Source organism: Carcharodon carcharias, chromosome 7 (genome assembly GCF_017639515.1).
Source record: "Carcharodon carcharias isolate sCarCar2 chromosome 7, sCarCar2.pri, whole genome shotgun sequence".
Lineage (NCBI taxonomy): Eukaryota > Metazoa > Chordata > Chondrichthyes > Lamniformes > Lamnidae > Carcharodon > Carcharodon carcharias.
In genome coordinates this window covers 59,850,620-59,866,092 of record NC_054473.1, presented here as the reverse complement: position 1 = coordinate 59,866,092, position 15,473 = coordinate 59,850,620, and the positions used below count along the sequence as shown (strand labels likewise).

Genomic DNA, 15,473 nt, shown 5'->3' with positions numbered 1-15,473 from the left:
ACAGGACTGGGAGCTGTACTCTTTCAGATACAGACAGATGGAAAGCACAGACCAGTTCACAGACAGAGACTGAACAGATATGCAGGACAGAGAAAGAAACACTATCTGCTTTTTATACTTGCAAGAAGTTTGCAAATTATGTTCTGAGTCTCAACTTCAAGAGAGAGACAGGCCACAAGTCCTTAGTGACACCCTTAATCTGAGGAGTTAGCAAAAATACCTCCATGAGTACAACAACTCAGACTGAGATTGATGAGGTTTGATGCAAAGACAGATTATGTTTTGGGAAAGCAGCAGAATACAGCAGATGCTTTGCCCCACATCCTAGTGGCAAGGCCCTAACAAAGTTATGTGGCCCTTGTGGAACAACAACATCAACAACCACCACAAATTTATCAGCTACAACTCAGAGACTAAGTGAAATCAGAGATGCATGGAAATCTGATGAAAAATGTGCTCAGATCAGAGAGTACTGTTTCAAAAGATGGTCAACATACATCACTCAGTCCCATTCTCAGACAGTGCTATGTACAGAGAAGATACCTCAGTGTAGTTGACGATTTACTCATCTATGTTGAGAGTGGTCATTCCAGGAGTTCTGAGAGTTGACATTCTATGATGATTGCACCGAGGACCTTTGAGCATCACACAATGTCGAGCCAGAGCAAAATATTCCTTTGTCTCTCAAAGTCACTGGAAGATATGATATCCAGCTGTATCATTTGTGCTATTCATCATCAGGAGTCAAGGGAATCATTAACATTATCATCCTTCCCATCACAGCCTTGGGAGCATCTTGGTATAGACCTCTTCGTACAGAGATAAAATGTTCTTGATCATTGTAGACTACTACTCCAGATGGATAGAAGTCAAATAATTGCAGAGTCACACTTCTGAAGCAATGGTTACATCGCTGAAGGAGATATTTGTAACACATGGAATCCCAGACCTTGTAATCTTGGAAAATGGCCCACAGTTCGCTAATTTATACTTCACGTCATCATATAGATTTGTCCATACCACCAGCTCACCAAGATACCCTTAAGCCAATGGTGAAGCTGACAGAGAAGTGTGTGCAGTGAAAACATTGCTGAAGAATGATGACAACCAACTTGCACTTCTGAGCTATCGTTCAGTGTCACTCCAAAATGATCCAGCACTATGTGAACTCCTCATGGGAAGAAGACCAAGAACTCAACTCTCTACTTTCACTCTCTCTCTCTCTCACTCTCTCACGTGCACATGCTCACACTCATCCCAGAAATAGAATCTGATGACTTGAACAAAGTGAGAGAGAAAGAGATAAAATATTGTTCCAGCCAGATGCAAAACTACGACAAATGTCACAGAGCATCCAGCTTGCCAGATTTAACCAGGAGAGCCGGTTTGGATCTGAGACCATGCTCGCTAAAGACAATTGGTTGAACAGACACCATATCCTTGGTCCTACCTCATATAAACAGAGCACGGTACAGTGAGATGGAACAGATGTCCACTGGTTGCTGTACTGAAGCAGCCTTAGCAATCGTATACCCGAACAAACTGGCCAGTGATGCTGCATTCATCCATCAATCCAGATGACAACCTGACTGATAAGCCTGAGTCATCTCCCCTCTTGCCCAGGAGAGTCTGAGAGGCCACCTGCAGAATTCAAACCCTCCCCCAAATCCTCTGCAGAGGAGAAGAGAATCCATTCTGATGGACTCATGAAACCGCCACAGTGGTTGTCCTTATAAAAGGAAGAGGACCCAAGGGGAGAAAACAAGTTTAAGGACTGCATGACACCACAGTTTAAAGTTGTGGTTTGTTTGATCTTTGCGTTATAGAAATGGGAATCAGAGACTTGGGAGAGATGTAGTGTAATAGGTTAATTTATGCTAATCATATACTGTGTATGTCATCACATGAAGTGATGTAACACCATATGATTTGCCTTCTTGTGCACCCTTATGGAAGATGTAGCCAGACCAGTAAGTTGAGGTCTAATGAAGCTTTTGTTTTATACTTCTGCCTTCTCATTATATAATCTTTATTAGTGAAACAGTAACAAAAAGATTCCTTGGCTTTGTCTCTCTTTACCTGAATTAATGGAGATTGTTGTTACAGCTTAAAAAACTACAATTAGGTTGTTCCGTTTGGGAAGCATAGCTATTGGGCAATACTGACAATAAGTTGTCCTGCAGATCCTTTTTGTGGTAAACTATTTATTTGCAAGGTGTTCTTGTGTTTTGTGCTTCATAAAAAGCAAGGGAATGCAGGCTGTGCCATGCAGTATGATTTACAGAGGACACTGGTATGTTTTATATACAAGCATGTGTTCTAATGCAACATGCACTGCACCAGCAATAAAAACTATGATTGACTGCTGCAACCCCTTCTAGACCATTTAAGCCTGGAAGTACAGACTCCACCGTGACTAATTCAATCCCTTTATCTTAGTTATTAGAAGCTAATTCAAAAAAATAAATAAATCCGGATCTATTAAAATCTACCATAGTGTTGTTTGTATCTTTTCCAAGTTATTTTGTCTTGATATCAAATTATTATTGAATTTAAAATGTGAATCATCTTTTTAGCATTATTTTCCTTCCCACGTAGGCACCCATCAGGACAGGATTATTACGATCCAAATGACTACTTAGGATTGCAAAATGAAATGGATAGAGAAGAATTTGAATATGAGGTGAGTCCATTATATGGAGGTCAGTTAAACTGCAAACCTGTTAACTCTGGCATATTTTAAAACTTTGAAGATTTTTTCATTTTACTTATATGGCATACTTGACCTCTTGTGCTTAGTACTGCACTTGGTTGATTAAGAACATTTTTCCTTATGTATACATAATTTAAGATTTACAGTTAATAATTATGGTTAATAGTGCAATTGGCAGCAAAATCTGTCATTTATTTCACAAAGGACAAACTCTTCGTGAAATAGAAATATTTCAAATGACACATATCCACTTTGTCAAAACAGCCTTTCAGAAAAACAGAAGATACATCTTTATTTTTTGGTCCATAATATTTAATCAATAGAATCCCTATTTATGTCATCATAGAGAATATATCAAGAGTAGATGCAAGTAGATCTACTGCTGAAGTACATCACTTCTCTTGAGAACCAATGCAAACGCATTAAACAATTGATGAGTGTTAATAATTCTCCACCCTCTTCTATGAGGCTTTTGATAGTAACATATGCTCACAAAGATTAAGCTTTGGCTCCTGTTACATTTGGCCTCTTTGTTACATTTTGCATGTCTTGCGAAACATTCACTGCACTATAACCTCATAGTAAATTGCTAAATCGTCAACTATCATTAATTGTATAACAAGTTGGAATGTATCTATTTTCAGCTCATTAATTTTCAAAGCTACTGTTTTGATATTATAAATCATCAACACATCAAAGCACCAGCTGAAATTAACACAGAAATTGTAATAGTTAATAATTAAATTACAAAAGTAATGTGATGTATGAAAAGGAAAAATATCACATCAATAGTGAACTTTTTACTGTTCATTCCTTTGTGATGATGTGAGCCAAACCATTTATAATGGTGACTTTGATGTACTGTGTGGTGGCAAAAGGTGAGCGGTGCAATGACACAGGCAGCTGAGCATTGGGAAACTCTTAATGGCCTGATAGTATGTCTTGAGCCACTAAAGAAGCTTGTTCAAATCTTGAAGACTAAGATCAGTGGAGAGGTCAAAGTACTAACAAAGCAGAGCTCCAGTACCTTTCTCAGTTACTTTTGGTTGTCTGTTGATAAATGCTTTTGAACAGACCACAGAGACACTTGTTCCATTTACTGTAATGGAAATGTCGAACTGTGCAAGAAAAATATCAAGTCAGCCTTATGGGGTTTCTCTCCAACGGACGTGCTTGAAATTTAATTGTATTAGCAATGTAAAGATCAGCTATTGTTTTCTGTGAAATGTCTGTATCAAATCAACAGTTTGATGCAAACAAGCAGGATAGACAAAAGGTACTTCTGTTTAAAAAAATACATTTCCAAGTTGCTGAGAGATGAATTAACATATGATATGAATTTTATTGTCAAGGGCAACATTTCCTCATATCTCTGACATTTATAATTATAACTTCTGAATCTTCTGGTTAGTATAAGTGACAGAAAATATTCACTTAGCCTCAACTCAAGTCATGCTGATAAAAGCCTTTAAAAACAGTGAAATGTTAATGTGAAGTTCTTTTGTTTTCTATAGTAAATCAATTTACACATTATCTTTAAAAAAATCTTGAAAATGTTAAAATACTAAAATCTATATATTTAAGAGGTGCAGGAACATAAAATTATTGTACATAATAAAATAGTATATGGAGAATCGAAAGTTCATAAAACACAGAGTTACATGTGATTTGAGCAACTCCTAAAGGACTACATGCAAGTGCTGGAAGATGTAGGACAACAAAGAATTGAATTGGGAAATATCACCACCAAACTTCAGTTAGTTCTACCTGAAATGCATTCTCTGAGGAAAATGCTGTGAAATGAAGCTTTGTTTAACAATGTAATGTACATTTGCCTGGAGCATAGCAATCGTAATAAAAAAATGACAGCTACAAATGAAATTCCAAGTCAGAGTTCCAAAATATGCCTTTTGTTTGTTGGCTTTCCAGTTATTGTGCACAATATTGCTTGGTTACTTTAATAAAAAATTTTAAAATGCAGCTTATAGTTGGTAGGAGATAATGGAAACCTGCATTGTTGTAAACAATCCTCAGTACATTGCAGAGAGTTAGATGGCACTCTGACCCTGCCTAACATTGATTACTAACATTGATTAATGACCAAATTGCAACTCAACAGCCGCAAGCAATGGGTAATATTTACCATTTTATTACCTGAAACGGAATAACTTCTATCATGTTTAATAAGCTTACAACTGTCATTCCTTTCTGCAGTTGATATCATAACTGATCATCTGGATTTTGTATCTCATGTGATTTTTTTTGCCACTTTTCAAATGATTTATGTTTTAAAAAAGAACACATCAAATTGATTGAGCTTACCAAAAAGGCAGCAGAAATGTCAGTGACACCTTAATTGGCAAATTACAAATGTTGGTAAATCTAGGACAAATGTTGCTGGTTTGTCCGCCTTTGCCTGACAGCTGTCATGCAGAGCTGTCAATAAATAATGTATTCTTCAATTGCCTTAATGGCTCTCCAACACTTAGTGATATACATAATTCTCAGTCATCTGCAGTTAGAATATGCAGTAATAGTGTCAAGTGTAGTTACACCAGATTTCTGATGCTATATGCTATAAACTGCTAAAATAATTTTGATGTGTCATGCATTAACTACAATTCCTTGCATTACAACCCAATTATGATATTGCATTGTTATGGACTGCAGTTTCAATTACGCATTTCTAGCCTAATTTGTAATTTCATTGAAAATCCAAAATTTCAGGTGTCCTGCAATGTTTGTACAAGCAATATTCTTTTTTTTCTCCCTCTGTGTTGCAAAACAGACACTGTAGGAAAAGATTGATGATAAATGGCAGTCAGTCTTTGTTGATTCAGAGATTTATGTGCAAAATTGACCCAGAATTGAACTGACCTACAGTAGTAATGGAAAAAATATCCCCATTGTGATCACAAATAATGGGCAGAAAAATGATTTTGATTTCTCATTGAAATTTTAAATATTTGGCTTTTTAGGTGTAAAATATTCACATAAGTTCACAATACATAAAGTTTAAATATTTTAAATTCAAAATAGAATGCTGATTTAAAGAAAAATTCTACTAGAGAGAATCTTTAGCAGCAGCGCAAAATGAGGGATAGTAAACGACAGCCCTTTTTACACCCAACCTGCTCAACTGTTTTGTGTCCTGCTGGAGTCCAATTTCACACCAATTGAATGTTGACAAACACACACTTTTATATTTATATATAAATAATACACACACATGCATGTACATATGTGCCAAAGGTAAAATTCAAATAAATTGCCTAAAGTCAAGTTCCATTTTAAAGTTAATGTGTTTGGAAGCCTGAGGTGTATTGTATGATGAGCTGGTTAAGGAAATGAAATACATTCCATTTCAAACTATTCCACACTTTAGCCATGGTCAAATTTTAAAATGTGAGGCTGCCACAACATTTATTCCAGACTTCACTTATAAAAGAAAAGCCAGTGAAGAAAAATTAATCTATTTACAAGCAACAGAATCTTAGGTTTCTAGTCAAGTAATGGTCGGCAACTGCAACTGATAAAAAAAAATTATACCTTTTCTTGCATGGACAGCTCTTGTTGTAGAATACCATTGAAAATATGGGCATGTACGTTATCTTTGTATTAATTCAATGGATGATGGTTTTTCTATAAGAAGCTGTCATGCTTGAATGAAATGATTGAAATTCTATCAGTGTCTTTGGTGCATTGTGTTCCTGCTGAATGCTTGCAATGTCACTATGTTGGGAGAAACTCAACCTAAAGAAAATTAATTTGAAGCATTGTCATCAAGTCTGAATTTGAGTATGAAGTCTCAGTGATTTTTAAAAAAAAAATACCTGTTGAATTCTTTATCAATTTGTCTTTGATTAGGAAGTAGACTTGTACAGATTGCACAGCCAGGACAAGCTTGGTCTCACAGTGTGCTACAGAACAGATGATGAAGATGACATGGGAATATATGTAAGCGAGGTAAGAAGCACATGTTGCATTACTTTTCAAAGAGAAATGTACTTTTTGGCTGCAGTAAAGAATACAAGAAGAATGATGAGGCCCAAATTTCTCAGTATGGGAATGTAAATTGCCATCATTGTCATGACTAAGGCTTTGTTCTTCTTTAGCATGGCCACAACAATTTTTACCAAATAAAACAATCTCTTGAACACTCATTCATCTAATTAAATGCTAGCTCCTTGACAATCGATAACTTTTTAAAAATTGCTACAATGTTTCTTGCCTGTCAGATTTTCAAGTTTTAGGAAAGGGGATTTGAAGTGACCTCTGGAAAAAGTAGTCAAACTCAACAGTGCAGGTTTTCAAGTAGTTGCAAGGTGGAGTGTCAGAATTGTTGTTGCTAACCATATTGTTGGTGCTACTGATTTTCATTTGTACATTTGAGTGCAAAAGATTGTGCATTTTCAATAAATACCATGCACATCAATCCCAACCAATGCAATAAAACCTAAATAAAGACAACATTTTGAAGTAGGTGCTTAATTCAGGGAATAAATAAAATTGTATATATCTATTTTTTAAAAATTGTATTAACATAATAAATAAATACTGTCACCATTCGCTCTCCAGGAGGCCATGAGCCATATTTTTAAAATGCCACTCATTGATTCTGCCAGGTTAATCATGACTGAGCTATTGGATCATGTTTGTATTTGTTTCTTTTTGATCTTGATTTTATGCAGATTTTGACAGAAAAAAGTGAGAAAAAAATCAAGTTTAACTGGTTACATGGAAAACCAATACAAATAAATATTGAACTATAAAATAAATTGAAAAGGCACAAGGATAAGCACACAAGGATGAACTTAAATAAATAAACCAATCAATCAGAAATTACTTAAAAAGGAAATATGAAGCATTCAAATCATGCAAGGGGAAAGGAGAGACAAATAAAGGAACATGTTAAAAGGGAAATTTTGGGCGGCAAGGGGAATAGTCTGGAAATGACAGTACCTCTAAAGACAAAACATAACACAATCTAAAATATAATAGTCATCAAGAATTCAGAAGAACAGACCCTATCTATCAAAACCCCTGAACCTCTTTGAAGAAGTGCACTGTAGAACTGAGATACAAGGCCACAATTTTTTCAATCTAACTTGACATCAAAATTTCACACCAGCACACAAGCATATTCAATAGAAATGTAATTTCTCCACTCCACATCTTACATTCAAGGCTGCTGAGGGGAAAGGTATCACATCAAGTCCTGCCACTTGGTTAGAAAACACAGCGCCAGGTGTAATTTAAGGTGGCTGGGCAGAGCCCTGCTTGGGTCTCTTCTGGCTCCAGCTCCACTTCCTGCTGTCTTTACCTGGACTGAAAAACTCCAGAAACTCCCCTGTTCAGGCTGCCAGTTGAAGTTGCAGCCGGGTCGCGTTAATGTATATGTAAGGAAGGTCCCTGCCTTTTTGAGCAGATATTCTTGCCATAGACAGCTTAAAATTGGGTGGTGATTTCCTGATAACTTTCCAGCAGATCAAAGACCTGGACAGTTTTAACTGTCCATGAGTTAGGATTCTACCAAAGAGAGGTAAAATTGACTACATGGAATAGACTTCCTGGTATCGTAGTGGAGGCAATGTGCTTGGATTTATATAAGAAACATTCAGAAGTTGTGAGGGGGAGTTAAGAGGTTGTTTCTGGATAGATAGATGAAAATGCAGTAAATGAAACTTCCTAATCTGTATCTGACTTCTGAGGTACAAATAAAAAACAGAAGCAAATACGGCAGATGCTGGAGATCTGAAATAAAAACAAAGTGCTGAAACAGTTCCAAAGAATAGTCCTACTGGACTCGTAACGTTAATTCAGTTTCTGTCTCCACAGGTGCTGTCAGGCCTGCTGAGTTTTTCCAGCACTTCGTTTTTGTTATAAACAAAAAGCAGCTTTAGTTCAAGAAGCATCAGAAAGTTGGAGAATGTGGATTTGCAACTTAATTACCTCTATTGATTCACTAATCTTATAGGAGATGCAGGACAGGTATATTGTTTCCCTGTCAAAAAATGGGAAAATCTTAATAATAACTGGTGAGCCTATAAATTGTCAATCACAGAGCAGCATGGCAAAGAATTGTGAACAATACTCCTACCTTCTAAGTCGTGAACACTTTGGTGCAAAGTAAGATTGGAAAGGGAAAGCAGGAAAGTAATTATTAAACTTAGCTTTTAAAAACTGTTTATTTTCAGATTGATCCCAACAGTATTGCAGCAAAAGATGGCCGCATAAGGGAAGGGGACCGAATAATTCAGGTAAAGAAATGCTTGTTCTACCAACGTGGGTGTGATTGTGTATTTGTTTGTGTCTATATTTATGCATATCTTACATTTTACAGAAATTTACCATAACTTGTACAGTTTAATAGTGACATATTTAAAGGAAACCTTACAAGAAAAAGTTCCTGTTCAAAGTTTTGTAATGAAGATCTTCCTAATGTTGACTTGGTATGTGCCACATTCTGTTAAAGTTGTAGAAGCGCAAGTTAGGCAGCTTCAACAAGTATGATGACCAAATTATTGTGGCCTCTGCTTTTTCAAACAATTACAATGTTAATTCCTTCAATTTTAGCACAATATGCTAGTACCCATGCTTTTCTTTCAGAGTGAAAATCAGAGTGAAGATAGTCAGGGGCTGGCTGACGTGTTTCAGTCACTAGTTAGTGTCGTACTCAAATAGGCTAGATATCAAATCACATGTACTTTTTGTGCACATCAAATGCTGCAAATAATTTACTGCTGAATTTCTGAGGCTGGAACTCCTGAACAAATGAATGTTTGTTCCAAACCTGAAAGGATGAGAGGTTGGGTTCCTGTTTATTTAAACATGTCATCATGTAGTTCTCCCATTTGGAATAAACTAATTAATGATATTTGTCAAGGAAACATACAGTTTGATGGCTAATCACTACCTTTCATTATTTCAATCTGCAAGCTCCGTTATGTTTAACTCAATTAAATTGTGATTATTTATCTTCTGTAGATAAATGGTATTGAGATCCAAAACAGAGAGGAAGCTGTGGCCCTGCTTACCAGTGAGGAAAGCAAAAACATTTCTCTGCTTTTGGCACGGCCCGAGATGCAGGTAAGGGAATTTAAGCCTTTGCCTAATGGATCATTCACTGTTAAGTTACAAAGTCCTTATGTCACCTTATCTCATGTGTACATGCACACACTAACTCTCTGGCACCAGCACAGTCATATGATAACCACAATATGTTCAGTTTTTTATGAATGAACATTTGATAACTCAAGAATTAAGGAGGAAACAAATAAAAGTTGATCTCAAGGAACACAATCGAAATCTATTTTATATTAGTATAGAAAATGGATTTCATTATTTTTGAATTAAAACGAATCAGCATGTTGTGTGAAAATTGTTGAAGCTACAATTGTCTTGTGTTGGTGTCCCCTCTCTAAAAGCAGCAGTTGTAAACAGAGGCACACTAGGAATTACTTGAGGCCTACTTATGCACAGTTACCAGAACTTTGCTGAAGGTACAGCCACAGAGCAGGAGAAACCCTGAGGAACACCTTAGTGATGGGTTTGAACTTGTTTTTTTTTGCAGGAGTGAAATCACTATATCTTTCATTTCTGTCTTATAGGCTTGCTTTCCTTTCAACTCATACATATTTGTATAGCATTTTATCATGTTTTAGAGAAATCTTTCAGCCCAATTCAAAAGCTGGGCAGTATTTTCTCAGGTTTTTGGATGTGGGTTCAGGGCTGATCAGGGGGAGAAAGTTCTAGAAAGGGTCATCGTGTTGAGTACCTAACATGATCCTGCCCACTTGTGGCTCCCCGGGGTAGCTTGTGAATCCAGCAGGGAACCCCTGTGGGTCTGGTGGGAATCCAGTTGTGGTAGTTTAAAATGCAATGAAGAGGCTTTTTGAGCATTGGGTCCCTCTATGTCTACAACACACAGGTTACAGTCTGTATCTACAATTTGCCAGGTTAGAGAAGGTGAGGGCACAGCAAAAAGTAATTGAACAGTGAAACTGAGATGGTACCAGCAGTGTAAAGAGTGAAACCAGTATATCTGTGGTCAGTCACAGTGAAAGATTTGCACTGATGGGAGGATTTCCTTCAATCTAAACTCACTGATTTCATTGGGACAGCAACTTTGCACACAGCTTAGGGCATTTATCTTGGACAGCTCTTGAGAGTCATCTCACCTTGTTGCCTGTGTGACTTCCCTGTGTCATGAGCTCTACATATTCTGAAGTTAGTTGCACCTCTGAGGAGAAGGTGCAGCTTGCTCCATCTCAGCAATAGCTGCCTCTCCACAGCCACATGCAGCTGCATATTACAGGGAGGATGGACAAAGGGCTGTACCTCAAAGGAGGCAGTATTCTCTACACAGGGTCTACAGGCTAAGGGACAGCTTCCTTGACCTATCTGAGCAGCAGGGCCTCCAAAGGCTCAGGTTTCCATGGCATGTGTTTGCAAACTTCTGCATCCTCCGCCTAAGAGAAGCAGGTGGCCACTCATTGCCTGTGGCTGTCAAGGTGACGATAGCCCTCAGTTTCTTTCAGTCTGGGTCCTTCCAGCACTCAGCTGCTGACATATGTAGGATCTCACAATTTGCAGCTCCTAACTGCATCAACCACATCACCAATGTCTTGTTTGCAAGAGACAGGTGAGACTAGTCAAACCCAGGGGACTGTTAATTTTATTCCTCTTGCAAGATTTCCACTTGTTGGAAGAGGTGTAGGCTACACCCATGTGGCAATGAAAGCACCATCAGAACATCCAGGCATATTTGTTAACCAGAAGGGCTTTTGCTTCCTTAATGTGCAATGGTACGTGACCACACAAGAGGATAATGCAAGTGTGCATCAAGTACACAGAGAGTTGCTATGGTTCGTTCATGCTTCGATAGTCTCAGCTTCCACAGCTCCTCTCTGCACCAGATAACCTAAACGCTTAGCCCTTGGGAGATAAAGGATATCCACTCAAGACCTGGCTGCCGACCCCAGTAAGGTTATCCATCTCGCTGAAATTAGCTCTCTTCACGTTTGATTGTTCCTTATCTTTCTCCGTATCTGTTCTGCTTTTACATAATTTTCTCTTTTCTAGCTTTTTTCCCTCTTTTCTGCTGTCTTCTCCTGAAAATGCTGACTGATGTTATGTGCCCTAGCAGCCCTCTGATGCCACTCCCAATTTCTCATGCTTCATAAGAATTAGGAACAGAAGTAGGCCATTAGGCCCATCGAATCTGCTCCACCATTCAATGAAATCATGGCTGATCTGATAATCCTCAATTCTACTTTCCTGCCTTTTACCCATAACCCTTGATTCCCCTACTGATTAAAAATCTGTCTATCTCAGCCTTGAATGTATTTAATGACCCAGCCTCCACAGACCTCTGCGGTAAAGAATTCCACAGATTCCCCACTACCCTCTGAGAGAAGAAATTTCTCCTCATCTCTATCTTAAAGGGGTGATCCCTTCCTTTGAGATTATGCCCTCTGGACCTAGACTCTCCCACAAAGGGAAACAAACTCTCAGCATCTACCCTAAGAATTTTATATGTTTCAATAAGGCCGCCTCTTATTCTTCTGAACTCCAATGAATGCAGGCCCAAGCTACTCAGTCTCTCCTCTTAAAAAAATCCCTCCATACCAGAGATTAACCTAGTGAACTTTCACTGGACTGCCTCCAATGCCACGATATCTTTCCTTAAATAAGGGGACCAAAACTGTTAACAGTGTTCTAGGTGTGGTCTAACTAGTACCTTGTATAATTTTAACAAGGCTTCCCTATTTTTAAACTCCATTCCCTTTGAAATAAAGGCCAACATTCCATTTGCCTTCCCTATTACCTGCTGAACTTGTGTGCTAGCTGTTTGTGATTCATACACGAGGACCCCAAAATTCCTCTGTGCTGCAGCTTTCTGCAGTTGTTCTCCATTTAAATAATATACAGCCCCCTATTCTTCTGCCAAAGTGCATAACCTCACATTTTCCCCCATTATATTCCATCTGCCAAGTTTTTGCCCACTTATTTAATCTGTCTACATCCCTCTGAATACTCTTTGTGTCATCCTCACCACTTGCCTTCCCATCTATTTTTGTGTCATCTGCAAACTTGGTGATAATACATTCACTTCCCCCATTCAAGTCATTAATATATATTGTAAATAATTGTCGCCCCAGCACTGATTCCTGTGGCACTCCACTAGTTACAAGTTGCCATCCTGAAAATGCCCCCCCTTATCCCAAATCTCTGTCTTATATTAGTTAGCCAATCCTCTATGCATGCCATACATACTACCCCCAACACCATGGGCTCTTATCTTATCACCTTATGTGCGGTACCTTATCAAACACCTTTTGGAAATCCAGATATATTACAGCTACTGGTTCCCTTTTGTCTATCCTACTTGTTATCACCTCAAAAGAATTCTAATAAAATTGTCAGACCTGATTTCCCCTTCATGAAGCCATGCTGACTCTGCTTCATTCTATTATGTATTTCTAAATGCTATTACATCTTTTATAATAAACTTTAACGTTTTCCCAATCACAAATGTTAAGCTCACTGGCCTACAATTACCTGTTTTTGTCTCCCTCCTTTTTTGAATAAGGGTGTTTTTGAATAAGGGTGTTACATTGGAAGTTATCCAATTAGCTGGGATTTTTCCAGAATCTAAGGATTCTTGGAAGATTATTACCAGTGCATCCACTATCTCTGTAGCTACTTCCTTTAATATCTTAGAATGCAATCCATCAGGTTATGGGATTTATCAGCTTTTAGCCCCATTAGTTTCCCTGGTACTTTTTCCCTAGTGATAGTTATTGTATTTATTTCCTCCCTGCCTTTTGCCCCTTGATTATTTAGCATTTTATTTAGTATTTTATCATATGTGGGACTAGGATATAACTTCCAACCTATAATAGTTGGAAAATTATGACAGTACACTTCTGAATCTTTGACTTGTGCTGCTGGCAGGCTAGTCTCCCCCAGCAGCACAGATTTATAAAATTACCCATTAAATCTCTTCAGGCTGTTGGACCATTGGGGAAAGCCACCAAGTCCAGATATGTCCTGACCAAATGTCAACATGTACAATTTACCAAGATGGAGGTCACCAATAATGCCAGATCTGGAATATTCTCTTTTCTATTTGGATCTGAGGAAGTTTACATGAATTCCTCGTTAATTCCAAAACCAAGCTAAATTCAACAATTTTGGAACTTTTCACAGATGTTCAGTAACTCATTTTTGAAGAAATGTAGAATTTCAGATTAGGATTATTGCTTTCTACCAGCATGCCATGGATCACCTGGGTACTTTTATAATACAGAATCACATTGAGCTGAAGTTATACTGACTACAGGATGAAGTGCAAGCAATGTGACACTATTTACTGGAGCATGCCCCATTATTCGTGCTTTAGTGCATTCAGGAGGCAGGCTGAAACCTCACTCATAAATCAGACTACTACTATGTCAGTGCCCTTTCAAAACCAGCTCCCACAGAAACAAAATAATATAACTGCAGTCTAATGTCTATACTTATTGTTAGACTAAAAGGAAAAGAGAAATCTAAATGAGGAGGTTAATTAACAGGGACATACTTAAGAGATATTTGTCTGTTAATTACAATTATTGTCGTTGCAAAACTGATCCTGCCCCATTGCTGTTCATTCTGAAAGTTAACCCAACTCTAATAACTCAAATGTCATCCCAGAAGAGACATCCTCTAAAAAGGTAAAGGTCAGCATGTAAAATTTCTAATGAATTGCTGCTGCCTGAGAGAAGAAAACATTGATGACTTTTTAAACATATCAGTCTATTTAATACCAGAAAATTCCTCCAGGCACCGTAAGAAATATTGCTTGATCTTCAGTTGCACAGGTTTGTTAAGCATCTCTAAGTTTCTTTTGTGGACGATTGTATCTATATCTCTGCACCATCAGCTCTGTTGTTTGGGATTGGAAGGAGTTTAATTTGCTTCCTTAATGTTAAATCCCCCTCTTTGACTACACTTGTAAGTAAGGCTTCATTTATAACATGACTGGTCTGAGCTATTCCCCATGCCAGGTCTTTAGAGGAAAGTTTGATGTGCCTTGTCTGGCCCTAAATAAGATTGTGGGCAGAATTTTGCTGTCAGCAAGCAGGGGGCAGGGCCAGCTTACCGACACGGGATGTCATCAGGTGGAACCCCCGATGTCACCCCACCCCACTTAAATTTTCAGGAAGGTGGGGGCGCAGCAAAATCAGCTGCGGGCCCGCCAACCTGTCAGTGGCCAATTGAGGCCATTGACAGGATCATTTAAACAATTTAAGGACCTGCCTGCCCAACCTTATGGTTGGCGGGTTGGCCAGGAGCCCCGGCAGCAAAGTGGAAGCGATCTCCCTGAGGCTGCTCTTAGTCTCTTAGCCTCAGGGAGATGTGCGCATGAAAGAGAGCGCTCTCGCTTTTAGGGAATCCCCTGCCTGCACAGGAAGCGCATAGCGCTTCCCGCCAGATGTCACGCTGGGCAGGCCTTAATTGGCCCGCCCACATAAAATGGCAGTGCAGCCCGCTTCGCTGGCGGGGATCGGCTTCCCACCCGCCAGAGATTGGGTCGAGCCCACCCGCACGGCGGGCAGAAAATTCTGCCCTGTGTCTTGTGGCAGTCCATGAATTTTGGAGATAATAGTTAATATTTTTAAGCAGAGTTAATGATGAAGCTAATGCCGTTAATGTTATTAATGTAAAATTCAGGCAACAACTTATTTTGTTGGGACAGGTGCCCTCTCATTTA

General features: G+C 38.4%; 1 protein-coding gene across 1 annotated transcript in view; it reads left to right on the top strand.

Annotated features, from left to right (window-relative positions):
- pdzrn3b (PDZ domain containing RING finger 3b) overlaps nucleotides 1-15,473 on the top strand; it is a 451,624-nt gene that overhangs the window by 381,207 nt on the left and 54,944 nt on the right. Inside the window, exons 5-8 of the mRNA XM_041192618.1 lie at nucleotides 2,599-2,683; nucleotides 6,581-6,679; nucleotides 8,911-8,973; nucleotides 9,701-9,802. Coding sequence (XP_041048552.1) covers nucleotides 2,599-2,683; nucleotides 6,581-6,679; nucleotides 8,911-8,973; nucleotides 9,701-9,802 — 349 coding nt within the window. The remainder of the gene's footprint in view (nucleotides 1-2,598; nucleotides 2,684-6,580; nucleotides 6,680-8,910; nucleotides 8,974-9,700; nucleotides 9,803-15,473) is intronic.